Raw genomic sequence first — 19,729 nt, forward strand, 5'->3', positions numbered from 1 at the left:
TGCCACTTTTACCATCCAACCATGATCTGTGTCCATAGGCCATGTGCACTTGTTGTAGAGACTCTTTGACATTATGTTTATTTCTGAACCATGGTCAATCAAGGCAACAAATGGCTCTTCAAGATCACCTACCTTGACCAAAGTTTCTGTAGTAGCCCTTGCCCAATGACTTCGTGAATAGTAACTCCTAGGAATATCTTCAACTTCTTCATCATCATTTGAGAAATACACTTGCTTCACTCTCCCACTAGATTGGTAGCATCCTACCACAGCTCCATCATTCTCCTTATTTTGCAGTTGCATCCCTTGTGTCTTTGAGGTTTCCCCTTCAACCTGTGGACGAGAAACTTCAGTAAGGGTTTGCCTCTTTCTCTTGATGATGTCAATGATCTCCTCATGGAATTCACGCTTTGCAATGCCAAGAACTTCTCCCAGAGTAAACTCAATCTTGCTATTCAAGATCCTTTCCTCCAAGACTTTCTTTAAATCTGTAGCAACCTCAATATCAGATTGTAGTTTATAAGTTGGGCCTTTTGTCTTACCTTTCGTTGGCTCTTTCTTATTTCCTGTTGTAGACTCCTCCATGAGTACTTCAGGTGGAGATGCTCCTTGTGTTGAGGGTGTTTGAGAAGGCATTGAGTCGCTTCTTCCCCCACTTGTAGAAGCTCTTTTTGATGGTCCTTCATCAGCATTCTCACGTCTGCGCTTCTCTTCTACAATTGCCTCATTTTGTTGGCATTTTGTAATGTAGGCATGCACTGACAATGAGTCCACTGGATCATTCCATCCTGTTTCTAGACGTATGCAATCACCTGCTTCATGTAGAATCTCTTTTGTAAGCTTTCCCTTTTTAGCTAATTGCATGACATTTGGCCAAATTTGACCATGATGGTCACTCACCTCTTCATCACAAAAATGTTCAATTTTTACTCCATAAGTAGCTGCCTCAACTGAAGAGGTGGCATGCTTGGTTGTCATATCTTCAATTAAGGTTTGCATTCCCCCCTTCCCAAAGTTAGTTCTCAAGGGTAGACCTGTCTCTCTTAAGTGGATTTTACCATCCTTAAAAAAGACAACATCTTTTGACAAAGCATCACTAAAATCATCACAATCCCTTCTTACATGGTCTATACTATCACACCAAATACATCTATTAACAAACCCTTCTTTGGGCTGTTGTCTTTGCCTAGGAAGTGGCCCTGATGGTTGGCCTTTTTCTTCAAGCTTTGCAAACTTCACCTTCAAGTCACGCATTCCCTTCACAAGCTCATCTAGCATGGACTCATCAAACTTAGGAGAGATAAAAGTAGGCTTTACCATTTTGTCAGAAGTTGAGGTGGAAGGACTTGTAGTGTTTACTACCATCTTGTCCCTTCTTCTTTGTCGTTTGGCAAGTAGTGAGAGAGCACCTTCAACCTCATTCCAGTCGGTCTTTAGTCCTTGCTCAACATCTTTATCTTCAAGAAGAAGCTCCAAATTTTCTTGAAATTCTTTACCTGCAGCTTGTAAGAAAAGATCTGTCTTCTCTGCATCTAGTGTGACCCTTTCTGTCCTAGTGAGTTGTGCATAGCGCCGCTCAAATTCCCTAAGTAGCTCTGTTATTGATAGTCCTTGCTTTGGCTTGACTACCCATTCTACGAATGTCCTTTTGGTCACTCTCTCCGAGTCCTCCATGAAATATTCCTCCTTTAAAGCTACTTTGAGTTCTTCCCAATTTCTCCCATGCCCATCTTTAATTGCCCTATCATGCTCCCTAATTTCTGGAGCAACAACTAGCTCAAAGCTTTGAATCATCTCACCTTCTGACACGCGATGCACCTCCATCTCCTTCACATACTCGCGTAAGTACTTGGTTACATCTTTGCCATTGAACTGATCCATTCTGTTGACGACCGCTTGTATGGTCTTCATTGCTGAAATCTCCCTTCTTTCAGTAGCATGTTGTTGTTGCATGAACATTGCAAATGCTTGAAACATTTGCATTGTTGCTGGGTCAAAATGCATACCCTGTTGCTCAACATGATCACCCATGGTTACCCACAAACTCTCACCCTAGCAGATTCGCGTCGGGTTCAACAAAAATATGTCGAGAAATTTGCGGTCTTGCCACGAAAGCACCGGGCTTATGGCTGTGAGAGTTTGTGAGAGAACTCAACAAAAACTATATGAAGGAGTTAAACCATAGATGCCATGAAGACTAGGGTTTGGAAAGAAGTGCAATCAAAGAAGACTCCCTCTTTCTCTCTTGCACTCACACACACAAAGAAAGAACGCAAAAGAGAATGTCAAAACAATACGAAGATGAAAACATCAAGGCTATGGTCATATCGTATCATGGGTAATATGAAAGGGTTAATGGATGAGTTAATGGCATTCAATCTTGGCTGACCAAATAGGCTACGAATTGTTCTTTGGAATTGTAGTTTTGTGCTTACCATAATATATATATTTTGTCTAGTGATTGAGATTAATTGTGTGTACAAATCCTCTTGGTTCAGAGCAAGATAACTACGCTTACATCAAAAGAAAAATTATTGTCTATAAGAGGTAGTATGATGGGATCCGGTGATAGAAGTATTTCATTGAGCCTTGCAGGGCCGAAGAGAAACACTACACGTTGTTGAAAGTGTATTTTACGGCTAATCCATACGTTAATTCTAATAGATCGTACAGAGTGAAAGCGATAGAAATGATCATCATGTGGGTTATTCATCTAGGATAGTATGTGAGAAATGTAGATATGAGAGAAGTGAAGAGATGAGAAGTTTCCCTCCCAAGCCCTATTCTTGCCCGTAGGCAATAAGGATACTGCGGGGAGAGATGTACCTGTAGCAAGAGAACCTAGAGAGGATGAATTACTAAGAATGAGAGAGATAGGTTTGGTTAAGGAGATGAGATTAGATACATATATATATATATATATATATATATATATATATATATATATATATATATATATATATGTGTTGGATTAGAGATGAAAATTAAAACAACAAGAAATCAAGAAAACATCAATGTAGAACACATCTTACTTGAAACCCTTCGGCACCATTATTGATGGGAGAGAGAAGAAGAGTGGATAGTTCCACTTTGATTGATACACCAAGTGCAAGACCTTCTTTGATTAGAGTTGATCTTCCAAGGTTAGCTTGTTGCAAGAATGGCTAGTCTCCCTCTAGGAGAAAGTGTAGGCTTGGGCTTATGTTAATGGCTAAGTACAATTAGGCATTACTACTCACTCCCTTGAGAATTCCTCTCATCAATGGCTTGAATGCTTGAGTTCCTTCCAAGGAAGAAGAGGTCCCATTTTATAGGTGAAGGGAACCCCCAAGGGTTTACACAAGAAGAGAGGAGCCAGTGTGAACATGAATTGAAAAATTTGGAAATGAGCTGTCCTTGCATGATGTGGGCAGACTGGGGCCCAGTATTTTGATCATATCTCCTCAACCATGGCTCCAAATAAAAAAGTAAAAATATGGGCAAAAACTTCAGCTCATTAGCTACGATTTTCATTTGAAAATCGTTTTCCAATTCGGATTGGAACCTTGTGTAAAAAATTCATCAAAATAGGGTCCATTTATGGCAGCAAAAGTCTTCATGTGGTCTCCTTAGCCTAGACTTTCATTTAATTCACAAGGACACCTCATGCCATATGAAAGCATGACATTGCTCTTTGACAAAGTTTTGTAATCATCTTGCAATAATGCATTAAAATAAGTGTATCTTTGAAATCATGCCACCTAGTGTCCCACTAGGATTTGATTCTCTCCTAGTAGCTATTTAAAAAGAAATATAAGAAAAGTATAAAAAATACGTAGAATATATATATATTGAAGTTTACCCTAGATATAGGATCTAGCTAGGGTGTGAGATGATAATGAAATAGTAGAAATAAAGAATCAATGCTTTTTGCCCCAAGTTAAAGAGGCGGAGCTATTGATGCTTTTCCCATAGTATTTTCTGATGGTAAAGTAAGGATATGTTACCCTTGAGAAAAATAATAGGATGAGATAGAAGGCTTATTATTATACTTAAATATGCATATGTACACTATAGGAAATATAATTATGTATTCCAACATGCAGACTTAAGGTTGCAAACATCTCCTCCAAGTTTTCCAAGGCATCGACCCAACTGTAAGTTATTTCAGCATCTCGCTTAGTGCATGATTATATTTGAATATTAAGTGGTGGAAATCATCTTTGGTATGTTTCTAATATTTATCCATCGAATAGGACAGATTGGCAACCAGTTGAGAGTATAGTTGGGATTTTTGATGCTTTCCATGCATTTATTGGTGAGCAAATGTACCGAGGAAGACAACACAAGGAACTTATAGATAATGGAATTTTCTTTTATGATATGTCATATATGAAACCGAGAACTTTCATTGGTTGGGGTCGTGTAGCTCCTTTGTCACTTCCATCCTTTGACAGCAAGGATTGGTCCCTGCCTACTTCGCAAACTAGTGAAAGCTTCAAGAATAAGTTGTTTCAAGATATACAAAAGTCCCTCAAGTATTCAATTGCCACAAAAATAGTTCGTCTCGCACTATTTATGCCTCTTGAAGTGTTTGCAGATTTTTTCTTCGATGAGAAAATAAGAACTACCGCAACAATGTTCATTTGCAAGTTTGAGAGTTGTTTGGACTTTTTAGATGATAACTGGGATAGGAAACAATCACAAAACAAAATCTGTATTTTGTAAAAGAAGTCCATAATTTGCAAGTTCATTATAAGCTCTCAAAATTTCTTAGTATCGTTTTACTATATTAGATATCATCCTCTTAGTGGGCAGCTGCTTATTCCACTCGACCAAGATACAGAGAATAGCCTCGAGAACAAACCTTTATCAATGGAGCTCTACTTTCGAGACAGCCTACTTATTGTGATGGAGGCAATGTTAAGCACAACTTTGGCACAGCAGGATAGATCTTACATGTGAAGAACTTCCACTTTTGCCGGAATTGTATGCATTCAGTCTCAACAATAGAAAGGTGCTTACTAAATCGATAAATTTTGATTGTCTTTAATACACTATGACTGAATCTAACTTTTTCTTCTTTTCAGATTCCAAGGCGCAAGGAGAAAACAACATTGTGCAAGGAGTCCATAACAAATACACTTCACTTAATTGCTTCCACCGGAAGCTAGGTCACATACCTTGTGCACGCAAAGAGCTTTGATGCCATGCAAACCATGATGTACTCTTCAAAATGACTAATGCAGAGATATTTTTTGGCGCTCAAACAATGTTTCAAAACTTTACATATTGTGTTGTATCTGTCAAGAGTAATTTGCTCCCTTTCCCAGCTCCTCTCCTCTCCCCCGGTTTGTGCCACTCGTCCCTTGCCCTCTGCTCCGGTTGCTACTACCTCTGCCTCTGGGGACGCTGGTCTCGGGCATCCTTTCGCGTCGCTCGAAATCATGGGCCTCTTCCATGGCTTCCCATGCTTCTTGCTTATGTGAAGCTTCCCGCTGTTCTTGCTCTTGCCGTCGACGTGCAACCCATTCCTCTACTTCTGTGGCATATGGTTGTAATAATTACTCCTTATGTGAACTATAAATCTATCACTGTCATGCAACAGTCGTGTGTAGCTACCTCTCTTGTAAATTATTTTTTGCTCTTGTAATTTATTAACTCGCGCTTATGGTATAAAAAAAAAATAATATACTCTGTTCTTATCCACCTGTTCCGAATGCCACAAGACAGAACCAAGCGAATAGAACCCTTCGAAGATTCTTGGGGGCCCTACTCGCTTGGTACGGACTCAACTAACGTCACCACTTATGACATTAACGCAGGGGACATAACCCGTCGATATGACATTAGCGCACGGGACATAACCAAGCGAATAGAGTTCTTTGGAAATTTTTGGGAGCCCTACTCGCTTGGTTCTGACTCAACTAACGTCAACTCTTATGACTTTAGCACACGGGACAGAACCAAGCGAAGAGGGTCCTTCGAAAATTCTTCGGTACCCTAATCGCTTGGTTCTGACTCAACTAATGTAACCTCTTATGAGATGAGCGCACGGGGTCGACCAGGAAAAATAGGACATTGAGGGGTACTCGAGGCCCAATAGTTTTGGCTTGCTTTTTCTTTCAGTCATGGGGATCATAGTCCTGGAGACAGACGTGAGCGAGGATACATGTGAAGAAAAACTATTCACATTCTTATATAATGCCCGAGCTCATCACCATGCACCAGAACTATCAGGAATGTTCAATGCAGAGTTTTCTATACAGAGGATTATAGATTGCTCCTTTGAGTACCTACAAAACCATTTTCAACAGTATGAGGCAGTCACTTGTGACAATTCCATGACAGCTAATGGCATGAGATATGTGCACCCTGCCGACCTTGATCCTAACAAGAGTGCTTCAAGGAGACTGAATCGCTGTCTTAAAAAGTGTCCCTCCAATGCACTGCTTGTACAAGACAGGTGTATGAAGCACTTAAAAAAATGTTGCTTATTGGAATTCTACCATGGGTTTGTCTGTTACTTATACTTGCAGACGGATGGCGAGTCAGAGACTTTGCAGTCAACAACTTTCGGTAGTTGTCCATTGGCGCCGGAGGAAGAGGTAGAGGATGTGGAGGTGCAATTCAATTCAGAAGAAGAGCGGGAAGAGGTACTAAAGGAAACCTTTGATGCGGGCTTAACTCTTGTTTCTCTTGCGGATGCAGCAATAGGGTGCATGCAAGAAAGCCCAAGTATGGAAGCGACTTTGCCTCTCAATTGTGCTCCCAGCTTTGCTATGGCCGGCGACACCCACTATATTCTACTCATAGATATCATGCATGAGCTCAATATACGGGAGGACTACTTCCCACCGGCAATTGCAGATTTTTGTGAGGCGGACATGGGGTTTGTGGACGATGATGCAGTGGACCAATATCTTATTGATGACACAGCTGTCCGTGACTCACAATTCACTTCAGGGTCGCAACTGATTAAAGATACGTTCAATGAGGCGAAGTCCGGAGAGGCCGATTTGCCAACAGATGAACAGTTTGAATTGACAACAAAACAAATCGTCTTGGAAAACATGGGTAGACACGTGGCACCAGAAGATCATGTAATGAATAGTCAGTCTATTCACTTATGGGGGAGGTCGATGCTGGAAATGGACGAGAATCAGATGGTAACTTTTGTCGAGCATTCATATAGTATTAGAGATGGCCGAGTGATAAAATATCATGAACAGTTTTTTTTGCTGCCAGGTGCTAGTGTATGACGATAGTTTCCTTAGAAGAGAGGGAGGCTCACGCCAAGCGCTTGTCACTAGATTCCAAGGCAAGGATGCAGCGTTGTCTCACTACATCGGGCGTTTCAACCACAAAAAGGTTTGTAGAAACAATTCAAGTACTTGACAATTGTACTCATCTCACTTACGACTAATAAATTGATTGCAATTATTATGTAGATCATAATATACCACAAGGAATATTCCGATGACAATGCAAAGTTCCCTCTGTTTGCAATGAAAGCTATTACAAGATTGTGTGGTGGGCACCCCCTCCCACTAAACGCAGAAAGAGTAATTCTGATTGAAAAACAGTTTGCTCTACGTGTATTTGGAATTGGGTATGGGTGCCAGGCACTCAGAGCCCCATATTTCACGTCCTACATAGCTCAGGCTCTGGCTGCCGTGGTTGAAGATCCGGAAGGCTTAGATCCATACAATAAGAGGCTGTTTCTGAGGGAAAGAAGACGCATGATGCTCGTAGGGATGCTGCCATCAACAGAGGAACGAGCTCGTCTACAGAGCTTGCACATCGAAGAGGTACAAAGTGAGGAGGAAGGAGGTGCATCGAAGAGGATAAAAACGACGGGCTTAGGTCCATCTTCTCCCGCTCCTGACTCATGACTGGCGCCACCTCGCATGGAGCTTGGTCGCATTTGATGCTCCCCAAGCCATCTGTTTCTTCTCTTTGCGGACGTGTTGTAAAGACCGTGTAATTTCTGAACTCTTAAGAAGTTCCTTCTACCGTGCTCTATGAATTAGTCGTCTATAAGTCCATTGGTGTAACTCTAATAGGCTATTGGCCTTTTCTTTTCCTCCCCCATGCCAAGTGTGCTTAAAATAACCTGTTCTTGCCATGTAGTGGGTTTTTTCCATGCCTTGTGTGGACCATACTGATAGTGAACCGTATGTCTTGGCAAAATATGGACCATGGTTGAACAGTATGTGCTGCATTGAAATAAAACAAAATGGTCAGTTGAGTACAATTTAATTTTTTTTTTTGTATACGTAGAATGCCAACCTACCATGTAATGTGTGATATGTTGCCCACCCCACCCTGTAAGGTAAGCCTTTTTCCAATCCAGCAAGGCTGCTTGAAATGATGTGAGCTTACTTTGGTCCCAAGAATGTTGCTCAAGGTAGTGGAAAATTTTATCTAGTGATTTCCACACGTTCTCTTTGTGATTCTGGATTGCCCCACCACCAGCATTGTCTTTAACCACTTTATGTAATTGTTTCCATTTGTTGAACAGGATTCTCCTTTCTTCTCTATCTGAATCTTTGAGGCTAAACCCAAGAAACCTTCTTGCCTTCACTCCGCCTATCGATGCTTTCCTTGGTACCTTGTACCGACTTGAGACATCTTAGGGTCCTCTTCAATTTTGACATTGCCTCCATGCAAACCATTGTCTGAGAGCACTCCCTCTAATGCTTTGATCACTCTTTTCGACTCACTCTCTGGCTTTAATGTCCATGCAAAACATATGTACAAATGAACTACCTTTTCAATTATTTGACAGAGTGCATGAAGTGTACAGACGTGAACTCTACTCAGAGGAATATCAAGCACTGGTTTAAAAGTTTTATCTTGAAGATGTCTGTTGGGAGCTCTAATCCATTGCACACTCTCAAGTGATTGTGCATCAGCCATGCAATATAAGCATGGATTTGCCACAACTGCTTCGTGTGTTATGTTGTACATACACTTAAGAGTCTTTAAGTCACCTGCCATGTACCATTCCACTGTGTAGTCACCAAATCCTTCCACTGAAAGAACGGCTCCGTTTCTTTGTTCACTGATGATAGAAGGAATTCTTGTTTGACTAAAAACCCAATCGAGGATTTCAAAATTTTCCTTATCAACCTGCAGTGAAAAATGAAAACACAAAATCAACAACCAAATAATCAATATTTTTGTTATCAAAGATTGACCGAAGTATACCTGAAATGATCCTAGAGATAGAATGTTGTTTTCTGATTGCACGCTGAAGTATCGTGGATCCTCTTTCGTTATTGATGGATCCAAAGCTCTGTTCATGAGGGTAATGGTGACTCTCTCCAACTTATTGTTCTTCAGGACCTCGCACTCGTCGAGCTTCAAAACAAACTTGAGAACCCCACCGCACTCGTCTCGACTGATGTCAAAGAAGTGAACTGCATACCTTTGCATTGCTTCAAGATCAACGAAGAGGTTGTTGGGCTCGTTAAACTGTACCTCTCTGTCGCCCTTGCCTAAGAACGTTGCTTCAATATGGAATGGTGACCCCAGTTTCTCAAACACCTCATCGTTTACGTGTCGGTGAGCAGCCTTTACATGTGATGGCTTTGGCAGCAATGATCCTCTCTGTAGTTTATTTTGAGATTTTCTAGCTATTGCTTTGAAGAGTGCCCTGTATCCCATCTGCGAGATGCCACTCTCATCAAGCATTGCTTACACTTCCATTGGTTCTAGCTGATTCTCGTTCATGAAGGAGGTAAGTAGCCTCCCTTTCAACTTGCGAAATTTTTTCTGAGTTATCATTTCTTCAACTACTTCTTTTGGAACTAGACGGCTGTAATGCACTCCGGCATTGAAGCCTGCACCGTTCGAGTTTGGATGCAGTAAAGACCTGCCAAAAAAGCACAATGCGTTATGATCATGTATAGGAAAGTAAGTGTATACACTTCTTAATGAAGCACATTGAAGAAACAAACTTCGAGTTATCTTAAAGCTGATATTCGTTTTTTCAGGCCACCACTACCAACCTTCATGTTCTCAAGGTTGCACAGATCTCGTTTTCTTTTCCGACTACCAAGCACAGTGTCTTTCTCTCGCATACTTGTGATCTTCTTCTCAAGGCCTTGGATTGTCTCTTTGTTTGATGAAATATTTTGAGAGCATGCTTCATTAAGTTTCTTCAGCTGCATGTTCTCCATTGCCAGGAAGTTTCTTTGCCTTTCCGCATTCAATCCTCTCATTTCCAAATGTTCGGTGTATCCCAATAGCCCATCCTTGCCATCGCCTGTGAAATGTAAGAGGTTAGTGATATTAGCAAAGGGAGGTGGCGCATTTGTCATAGGATCCTTTGGATAAATAGACCCATCGGTCCACAAATCCAAATGATGTTCCTTGTTTGTCCTTCTAAGTTCTTTCTCCCGTTGAAATAAGAAAGACTCCCTCCTACATTTTTGCAACGGTGTGTACTCTTGCATTACATCAACATGAAGATGATGTGTGTTCTTTCTTTGGGTAAGTGTTAAAGATGAAGGGGCTGAGGATTGTAAGTTCAAATTAGTGTTTTCATCAGGAAAAGATGCGTTCTCCATTCCTAGAGTTGATAGAGAAGAAGACGGAGAAATATCTCAGGTTTTGGGAGGGAAAGCCATGTTCTCAAGTTTAGAGTTGATAGAGTTCGTGTGGCTTATGTTTCTGGAGGGAACGCTTGTAAGTTGGCATTTCAAATCATTAGTCATACGGTTAGTTGGATTCCTGACAAGAGAACGAAGGATAAGAATGATAAAGACAGCGGCTACCTACCAAAGAATGTCATTTTGGCTTTTTGTTGCGCAGAAAAGTATCACATAAAATGCACAAGTTAACATTTTCATTTTCTCTCTCTAAGCCGACGTGGCACTTCTTACAGGGCCCAACAGTGAGTCCAACTTTCTCCTAATGAATACAAAACAAATCTAGGAAAACTTAAGAGCCATGCATAAATCCCATCAAGAATAGAAATTAAAGCTTGTAATTACTCAGCTTGCAAAGGCTTAACAACAATTGAGACATCACTAATAATTCTAGTCAACCATCAAGTGAGCAACTAGAAGTAAGAAAGGAAGTTGTGAGAGTACCAAATGATGCTAGTATCAAAGTTTGTATCTTAGTCAACAAAAAATTTGAGACTTTAGATGCCATCTTAAAGGCCTATGAAACTCTACAAAGAGAACCAACACACATTAGAACATAGATAAATCATACATCCTAGTCTAGATCTGAACAAGTTGAGATTAGAGATGTGAAAAAGTTGATAGAAACAACACAAACTCTGGGTGCTAGTGGGGTTGTGGGTTGCTGGAAGAAACATGTGAGGAAGGACTGCCTCGCACCGTTTGCTATGGTAGTCACACTGCCCAAGAGTGTCTCTCTGTGCCGGTGGATCTCTGATAAGAAACAGCCGAAGTGGCACCGATCCTTGGCCCTTCCATAAGGTCTCTTAGGGTAGGCTGTCTAGTAAAAAGATTCCCATATATGTTTCTGATATCCTCATATGCTCTATGTCTGCAAACAAAGTGCTCCTCACTCTCCACCTCCTCTGTGCATATTCAAAAAATCCTCTCTGCTCTGGGAATAGATGGAGCTCTATCCGTCTCTATCTCAAGTCTATGGGATGATACTCTAAACTGGCCGATCATCACCCGCAAGCGATGTGGCATATTTTATGCATGTATTGTGGCCTCTCTATGAAACCATCAGCTAGTATAGTCATGAAGTGGTCTCTATAATACAACCTCTTTGGGGGAAGATGCTATATGGGTGTGATGCATGTCTCTTTGATATAAAGCTGCCATAGATCCAGTCTGAGCACTCGGTTCCTTTCACTGTGTGAAAGGTGGATGTTGGGTGAGTCTGGATCATATTGGAAGTGTGGTAGTCTCTCCATATCTAACCCATGGGCTGTAAACCACTGTGTAGTTTGTGAGTACCACGACCCCTGCTCTCTTGCCTCTACCACAGCTATCTAGATGTCTCAAAAGCTCTACATGTAAGCTTGTCTAATGGTAGCTCCTGATCCTTTGTATGAAATAGATTGTCGAGAAGAGTGCCTTAACTAACATAGGTGGCGTGGCTAGCTCTGCTTTGATAATATCATGTGGTACTGAGGGATTGCTGCAAAACAAGCATGAGATCATACATATGTGTGGTCTCTTAATCTACGTCCATGAGGTAGCTGACAAGCCTATGGCCCACACTGCTCCTACATACATCAATGGTGGGGTGACCATGGCTACGGCTACGTACCCTTGTGTGAGTGGGTCTGTGGCTGCCTTTTCCATAGTGAAGTGCCCCGGGTTGGCAAAGGTGATCCTGAAATAAACACAAGACTCCACCACCTCTAGTTGGCCACCTGCCAATGAGAAAACTACTACTCTTTGGAGGCTCCTAGAATTCTCAAAGATCATCACCTTGGTCTTCCCAAGGTTCACCATCAGTCCCCTCTATGTGCAAAAGTCATCAGAGCACCAAGGTGGCATTGCAAGCCCTCCTATGACTCAAGAATCAAGGTAATGTCATCAACATACAATATGATATGTACCAAAGTACCTGCTAGAGCTAGAGAAGCTCCGTCCCCACCGCCTCAAAGGATTTAGTCTGAGATCTCGTCGATGTAGAGTCGGAAGAGAGTCGGGGAGAGTAGACATCCTTGCTTCACATTAGTGGTGCTAGCAATAGGATTTGAGGTACGTCTGGGGTAACGTACTCTCCGTGTCACCCTCTCATACAAAGCATATATGACCCATATAATCTCAAATGGTACTCCCAAGCTTTGGAGTCGTCAAAAGAGCCTCTCCCAAGGGACTGTATCAAAGGCTTTGCGGAAGTCCACAAAGCAGTAGTACAATCTCTTCTTTCACGCCTTTGCCCCATCAATGAGGCAATGCAGGATGAAGACGTGATCTATGGTGGAGAAATCCCGTCAAAAACCTGCGTGGCCAGGAGCGTGGAGCCCCTTTCCCTCTGTGTAAGAATTGAGCTCCACCTCAAGTACTACTCCATATAGTTTGGCCATGGTGTGGCCTATCATGATGGTCGTGTATTTTCCTAGGTCTAGGGTGTCACTTGACTTGTGAATAGACACAATGGTGTACCTAGTACTCTCCTCTTGACTTGTGAATAGACACAATGGTGTACCTAGTCCTCTCCTCTTGGAAGCCCTCCACTATAGCCTGATTCAATGCTTGTCATCCAAGGACACGACTAACTCGTAGGTGCACAGAGGCAATCTTGTTAGCTTGTCAAGCTGAGACCAACCTTCACATACACACTTAAATGATGCTCTAATTACTTATCTACGACTAATCTCGACCAACCTAACCCGTAACGCTCGTATGAGGTTTAATACCACAAATCAACTTGGAATCACACTAAACTTTCTAGGCACTATCCCTTCACTAGGACACACCTACCTAGAAGTCCAGTATCACCAAATTATAACCCTAACCCTCTCAAATACAGTCGCGATAGAGTAACAGGTCATAATCTAAAAGTGCGTGAAACTTAAGTTTATGAATACCTATGTGTAGCTAGTCGTGTCCTTGTTCCAAAAGGTACTTGAATGCTTAGAACATACAACGTATGCATTGCTTACAAGCAAAACAAGCTCGAGGGAAGAGTGCTCGCGACCAGCACTATTGCGTGAATGTTGGGCGTAGACGCGTAGCTCTTGGTGGAAAGGCTATCGTGATGGCATAGTCGGTTTGTGAATACGCTGAGGGAGATGAGCATAGCGAAGAGATACGATCCACACGCTTGCTCTCTCTCTCTCTCTCTCTCACTCACTCACTCACTCACTCACTCACACACACACACACACAGTAATCGTATGACAGTTTTTAGATACTAATAATTGATTGCTTTCAAAAAACTAACCCAAGTGACATTTATACCTAGGTCACTTAAGTTCAAAAATGTACAAGTGCAAATAAAGATCCTACTCAATGTATTTACAAATTGGAAATGCATATGTGTCCCTTCCAATTATACAATTAGACTCATAATCATGATGATTGATTAAAAAAATAAACGTTGCTGTCTTGACATAGAATATCATGGATTGATTACAATTGTTGGACTAAAGGGTTCCAACATGGTGAGTGGGGGCGCTTATGTGTGGGGGTGTGTAGGGCCATGGAGAGCTTTGTGTGGATGTGTGTGGGGCCATGGAGAGTGTGTGGGTGTGTGTAGGTGTAGATTTGTGTGTGTGTGTGTTTGTAGATCTATGTATGTTTGTATAGGTAAGGTTCCCCTCCTGTCTTACTCTTTGTGTGTGCTTTCCACTTCTTGTATATTCTCTAACCTGTGTTGTGTGTTTGTTTATCCAGGTGATTGCACATTTGGACCTAGAAATTTTCATCTTCTCTTACAGCTTGGGATCTCCATCATGCTTCTACACATCCACCAGCAATAAATGCCCAAATCCCTCAATTATTATTGCCGCCATTTTTGCAAATGTAGTTCAAAAACTCAAAAAATTGAACTTGTATTGGATTTACTTTGTACTTTGTTTGGGTGCAGATAGAGGATATGTCGTTCACAGTATGGAAATTTTGCAAAAAGAATTGAGGCCTAAAATCTTCCACACTTATTATGTAGGTAGAAATGACCGGCTCCAAAAACCCTACACATGGTGGTTCACAGTCATACACACCAAAAATAATGAATCTAGTACAATTTACAGCCTTTATGTCAAACTTTAACCCCCAACAAATGGAGATTGCAAGTAGGATGTTATCTAAGCAATCCAATATGATCAACTGACCAAACACTACAAACCCTATCCTTGGAGATTCAACACACATTATCCACGACTCAAATAGATATTCAAGTGGTAGGTGGCAATCGTCAAGCGGCGGGTCGGGGGGGGGGGGGGGGGGGGGGGGGGTGGTTGGATTTTGGAGGTAGGGGAACTGATGGCTCCACTCCCACCCGAGAGCGGCCTCCACTTGATCCAGCCCTCATAGCATGGGCTCTTATCTTATAGCTTGAGTCGGCCCTATGATGCAAGCCCTTGCCCTGCAATGGCTTGTACACATGCGTAAATGAGGCTGAGGAACGCATAATGGAAGTTGGAGGGGCGAAGCATATGAGAAGAGCCCACACGACTTACTGGCAAGGGAAAGAAAGGTGAAACAAAGCCATAAATGAAGCGGAAACATAGCCATCAAGAGGGGTTTATGGGGCTGATTTTCTGCTGAAGTGCAAGTGTTTGTGCAGTGCTTCTTAGGCCTGATTTGCCAGAGTGATTTGGGTCAACATATGAGTGTTTTTGAGGCTCGATGGAGGGCTGTTTTGGGAGCAGTGTCATGGTTCACGACCAAGACTTCATGGCTGAAAGGTACCGAAGGGATTTCTGCTATTGATTGAAAGCGTCTTAAGTCTACGTGTTGGGAAGATGACAAAGATGGTGACATTGATCGGATGTTAGAGAATGTAGTCTGAGAACCAGGGGCTCGTGTGTGTGCCACTAATGAGAGTTGGAGCACACAGAAAGAAGGGAGCAGATTCATGTGCATGCCACCATAGAGGCTTGCATACACAATGAATTTTACCATTTTATGTATCGGTTATCATCCAATCTCGTGTTAACCTCTTTGTACCTAATCATTATGACTAAATACAACTACTATTGAGCTATCTGATGCTTCTTACCTTATGAAACTCTATCTCATCTTGAAGTGGAATTGTCTTCTCACTCCTTCTCATAGCTAGAGGCCCGGAGCCTTCTCGGTCTCCCCGTGAACGGACTTAACTCCGACATCTTTTTGGTGAACCCGACGGGAAGCGACCAAGGTGAGAAGATGACGATGGAGAGACAACCGGATTGGATGCAGATGATGCGAGAGTTAATTGAAGCAAATTCGTCTGGACCTTTTGCCGCTTCAGACTTGTCAAAGATGCTGCAACTGGTACAAGGGTTAACAAAGGCAACCTCTGAGAAGGTGCAACCGAACCAAGAGGATGAAGCTGTGGAGATGGCACTTGAAGCTGTCTCTATGAAAAAGTGAATTTTTTTCAAGGGCATGATCCAACAGGGTATCTCGCATGTTATGAAGCAAAGATGCATTCTTTTAGAGTTCCCAAAAGTCAATGGATTGCAGTCTTTTCTTAATTAATGGATTCGGACACAAGTGAGCGAGTAGAAGATATTGCAAAGGAGCATATAGACAAATGGGTTGATTTTTCACAAGCATTTATACATCAAACTTGGGATGGCCGAGACTTGAAGATGGAGCAAGATGTCGAAGGGACTCAAGAATTGTTGCAAGGGAATGACATGCTAGGAAATGACGAGCAAATTGAAAGTGTACCTGCAATCAAAATTGAAGCAATCACCCATGGAAATTCAAGAGATGCTAAAGAGGGATGTCAGGGGACTCTGCAACTTACCCAGGCTGCAACTTTTAATATTTGAGGTTTATGACACTTGCATGCATGAGGCATTACAATGTGTTGAGGCTACAGATGCTACACTGACACGCAAGCATACCAATGATGCTACAGATGCTACACTGACACGCAAGCATACCAATGATGTTGTTATGTTTGCTGTTGATGAAGTTGGCTATGACTTTGAGAGTATTTATCTATAGGGGGTGCCAGAGGATGTGCAATCTCTCAGTGCTAACACTACCAAAATATGCTATGATGATTCTATGGAGAGTGACATTAACACTATAATTTTCACAATGCATGTGGAGTTCTATGCTGTTGAAGTTCAAAGATACCTGATGAAGCATGATAAGATCGACGATTTGCTTGCCTATCAAAAGATTCCTATCCAGGTAGTCTTTCATGAAAATTCGGTTCTTAACTCTGCAGATAGTGTACAGGATGCTTTTTTGACTATAGAAGACTCACAACTTATGGAGTTATTGGATGATGCTTTGGAGGGATTTTGAGTTTCTTATACCACTTGTAGCCCACACTAGAATATGGAGTGTGAAGAAACACAACGATGAGGAAGATATTGAGTTTATGCAAATACTAGATGAAGTTCTCACATATTTCAGGCCTCTTTTTGCTCAAGATGAGCTGTATGCAAGGAATCATATACCAAGGGAGGCAGAAGATGCTATAAAATTTTCTAGTTTAGTGATGCTTCCAGGGGAGCTTGAGTCTAGAAGTAAAGGAGTAAACTCTCTCTTGTCATTCTCTATGATGGATAATTTTGTTTTTTTACTCTATCATCCACGCTAAATTGAAGAGAAAGATTTTTTATATCTCCAAAATTATGAACCGGCTCTACCATTTGATCTTGGTGGTTCTACCTATTTTATTCTAGAGGGAAAATTTGCATTCCATATGGATTGCAAGAAATCATTACCATAGGGAAACTGCATATGGTTGATAGTGCAACTGGGAAAAGCAAGTACAGCAGGGTATGCAAAACATGGATAAAGAAGGCTTTGGCATGCCGTGAGTTGAAGTGAGCTATTGGGAATCACGTGCCTTTATCTATCCCTTCTATAAAAGCTCAAGCCACTTATCTAATTTAACCCTTGCTACTAGTTTTAAAAGTTAAGTCACTTATCTAATTTTTGCATGGGATAAATAGGTAGCCCTAAACGTAAAGAGGGGGCGCGGCGTTATTAAAAGGTGGAAAAAGAAGTTGAATGGGGGGAGTTATCGCAGCGCCGATGTTATAGTGACCAAGGAAAAGAGGAGCGCATGTAGAGGGAAGAAAGATGGAGAGGACCAACACTAAGAAAAAAGGGGAACCAGCCCACGTTGAGAGGAGGGCTGGGAGTGCTTGTGGAGAAAAGGGGGTAGAGAGGAAGTGAATGGTTCTTCTCAAGGGAGGGCACACGCTGGAAAGAGAGAATCATCACATGAAGACGGCCATTTGCATGTAGGGAAAAGCAGTGGGCAGCCACGCTAGGAGAAGAAGAGGGGGACTTGCATGCGTGAAGGTGGAGGCAGCAAAACAAGCGCATAAGAAGGTGTGTGTGTTTGAGGGGCAGTCAGGACATATGAGCGAGGAAAAAAACTAGCGCATGCCATGAAAGGAAAGATTAACGCAAAGGGAACCTCAAGAAAGAAGGAAAAAACCTACAAATGTAGAAGAGGTTGAAGGTGGTGCATGAAAGGAGGGAGATGAAGAGAGCATGAAAGGCGTGAAGAGAGGCTAACCGACACCTTTGGAAGGGAAAGAGAAAACCAATGCTAAGGGGAGTAGAGAAAAGCACATGTGCTTGAGGTGAGGGCGCAATCAAGGATTGGATACCTGCATGAGGAATCAAAATCTAGAGAAGCATATGTGAAGAGAGAACCCGTGCTAATTTGGGGTGGATTATCGGAGCATGAAGCAAAGGAAGATTGATCATGATTTCAGGGATGGAAGAGGAGGACGAGGTTATGCTATTGATTGAAAGGGAGAATGATTCTATATATTGGGAAGATGGCGAAGATGGTGACAGCGATAGGATGCCAATGATTGCAATATGATACCCAAGGGCTCGTGTGTGTGCCGCTAATAGGAGCTTGAGCACACGTCGATAAGGGAGCAGATTCATGTGTGTACTGCCATAGAGGCTTGAGTACATAGTGAATTTTATTGTTATATGTATTGATGATCATTCAATGTCATATTATCCTCTTTGTACCTACTCATTATGATTGAATACATAGTGAATTTTATTGTTATATGTATTGATGATCATTCAATGTTGTATTATCCTCTTTGTACCTACTCATTATAACACAACTACTACTGTGTTATCTGATGCTTCTTACCTTGTGAAACTCTATCTCATCTTGAAATGGAACTATCTTCTCGCTCCTTGTCACAGCCAGAGGCTTTGGGCCTGCCCGGTCTTCTTTGAAACAACTTATACTCTTACAATGCACTTCAACACAGTGAGGATGAGTGAGAAAACCTCATGTAACAAAATGTCAATCATGTCGCTCATGCTGGATAGGTGAGCATAATAGTCCAAGTCTAATTATTGTGGAGTGAAGGAGAAGTCAAAAGACATTCATGCACTTCAACATAGTGAGGATGAGTAAGAAAACCTTGCAATGAAAGTCCTTCTTGTGAGTAATGGAAGCTCTGGAAGTCAAAATAAAATTTTATTCTCCATTTTGCTTGTGTGACCACTCATTTAGCACTAATACTTTTAAACTTGCTAATACTTTAGGAACATAGGGGGACCCGGTTCTTAACATAAATAAGCTAGCTGTGCATGCAGTCCAACACAATCAGCTCCCGTGTGCACCTGCAGTATAGACCCCATATATCCCGAGGGGAGTCGACCTCTCCCTTCTTCGTCTACTCCATGATGCATTGTTGGTAACGGGGAACATCTCCCAACCTACAAAGATAGAAACGGAGCTCTGTAGGCCTACATTCATTGAATTTTTGACATACACTCAAATGTGTGTGCTAAGAATCATTGTCAGTATTTTTGACATGGACTAGAATGTGTGTGCTAGGAACAATGTGTGCTTTCTCAAATTGAATTATATCTCTGATATCCAGCACAGTGCATCTTTCCTCTGCAACAAGCTTCTTAGCCTCGGCTCCATCCACATACTTTGTATCCAATCTTATAGACAAAGAAGACCAAATAATCTGCTTGTGATATCCACTACTTGATTGCAAGTGCAGCGTTTTGAGTGGACTGCAAAAACAAGAGAGAAGTAATACACATGGCCAACTTTGAAACATGCTTGCAGTTTACTTTTGTGTGATTTTTTGCATGTGCAAACATCCTTATGTGTT

General features: G+C 41.8%; 1 protein-coding gene across 1 annotated transcript; it reads left to right on the plus strand.

Annotated features, from left to right (window-relative positions):
* The first annotated feature begins 14,893 nt into the window (after positions 1-14,893).
* On the plus strand, positions 14,894-18,692 carry LOC147462509 (uncharacterized). The gene has a single exon (XM_086526392.1). The coding sequence runs from the start codon at positions 16,121-16,123 to the stop codon at positions 16,418-16,420; it is 300 nt and encodes a 99-aa protein (XP_086382518.1). The 5' UTR covers positions 14,894-16,120; the 3' UTR covers positions 16,421-18,692.
* The last annotated feature ends 1,037 nt before the right edge of the window (positions 18,693-19,729 follow it).

Source organism: Adiantum capillus-veneris, chromosome 2 (genome assembly GCF_014529385.1).
Source record: "Adiantum capillus-veneris isolate H3 chromosome 2, ASM1452938v2, whole genome shotgun sequence".
NCBI lineage: Eukaryota > Viridiplantae > Streptophyta > Polypodiopsida > Polypodiales > Pteridaceae > Adiantum > Adiantum capillus-veneris.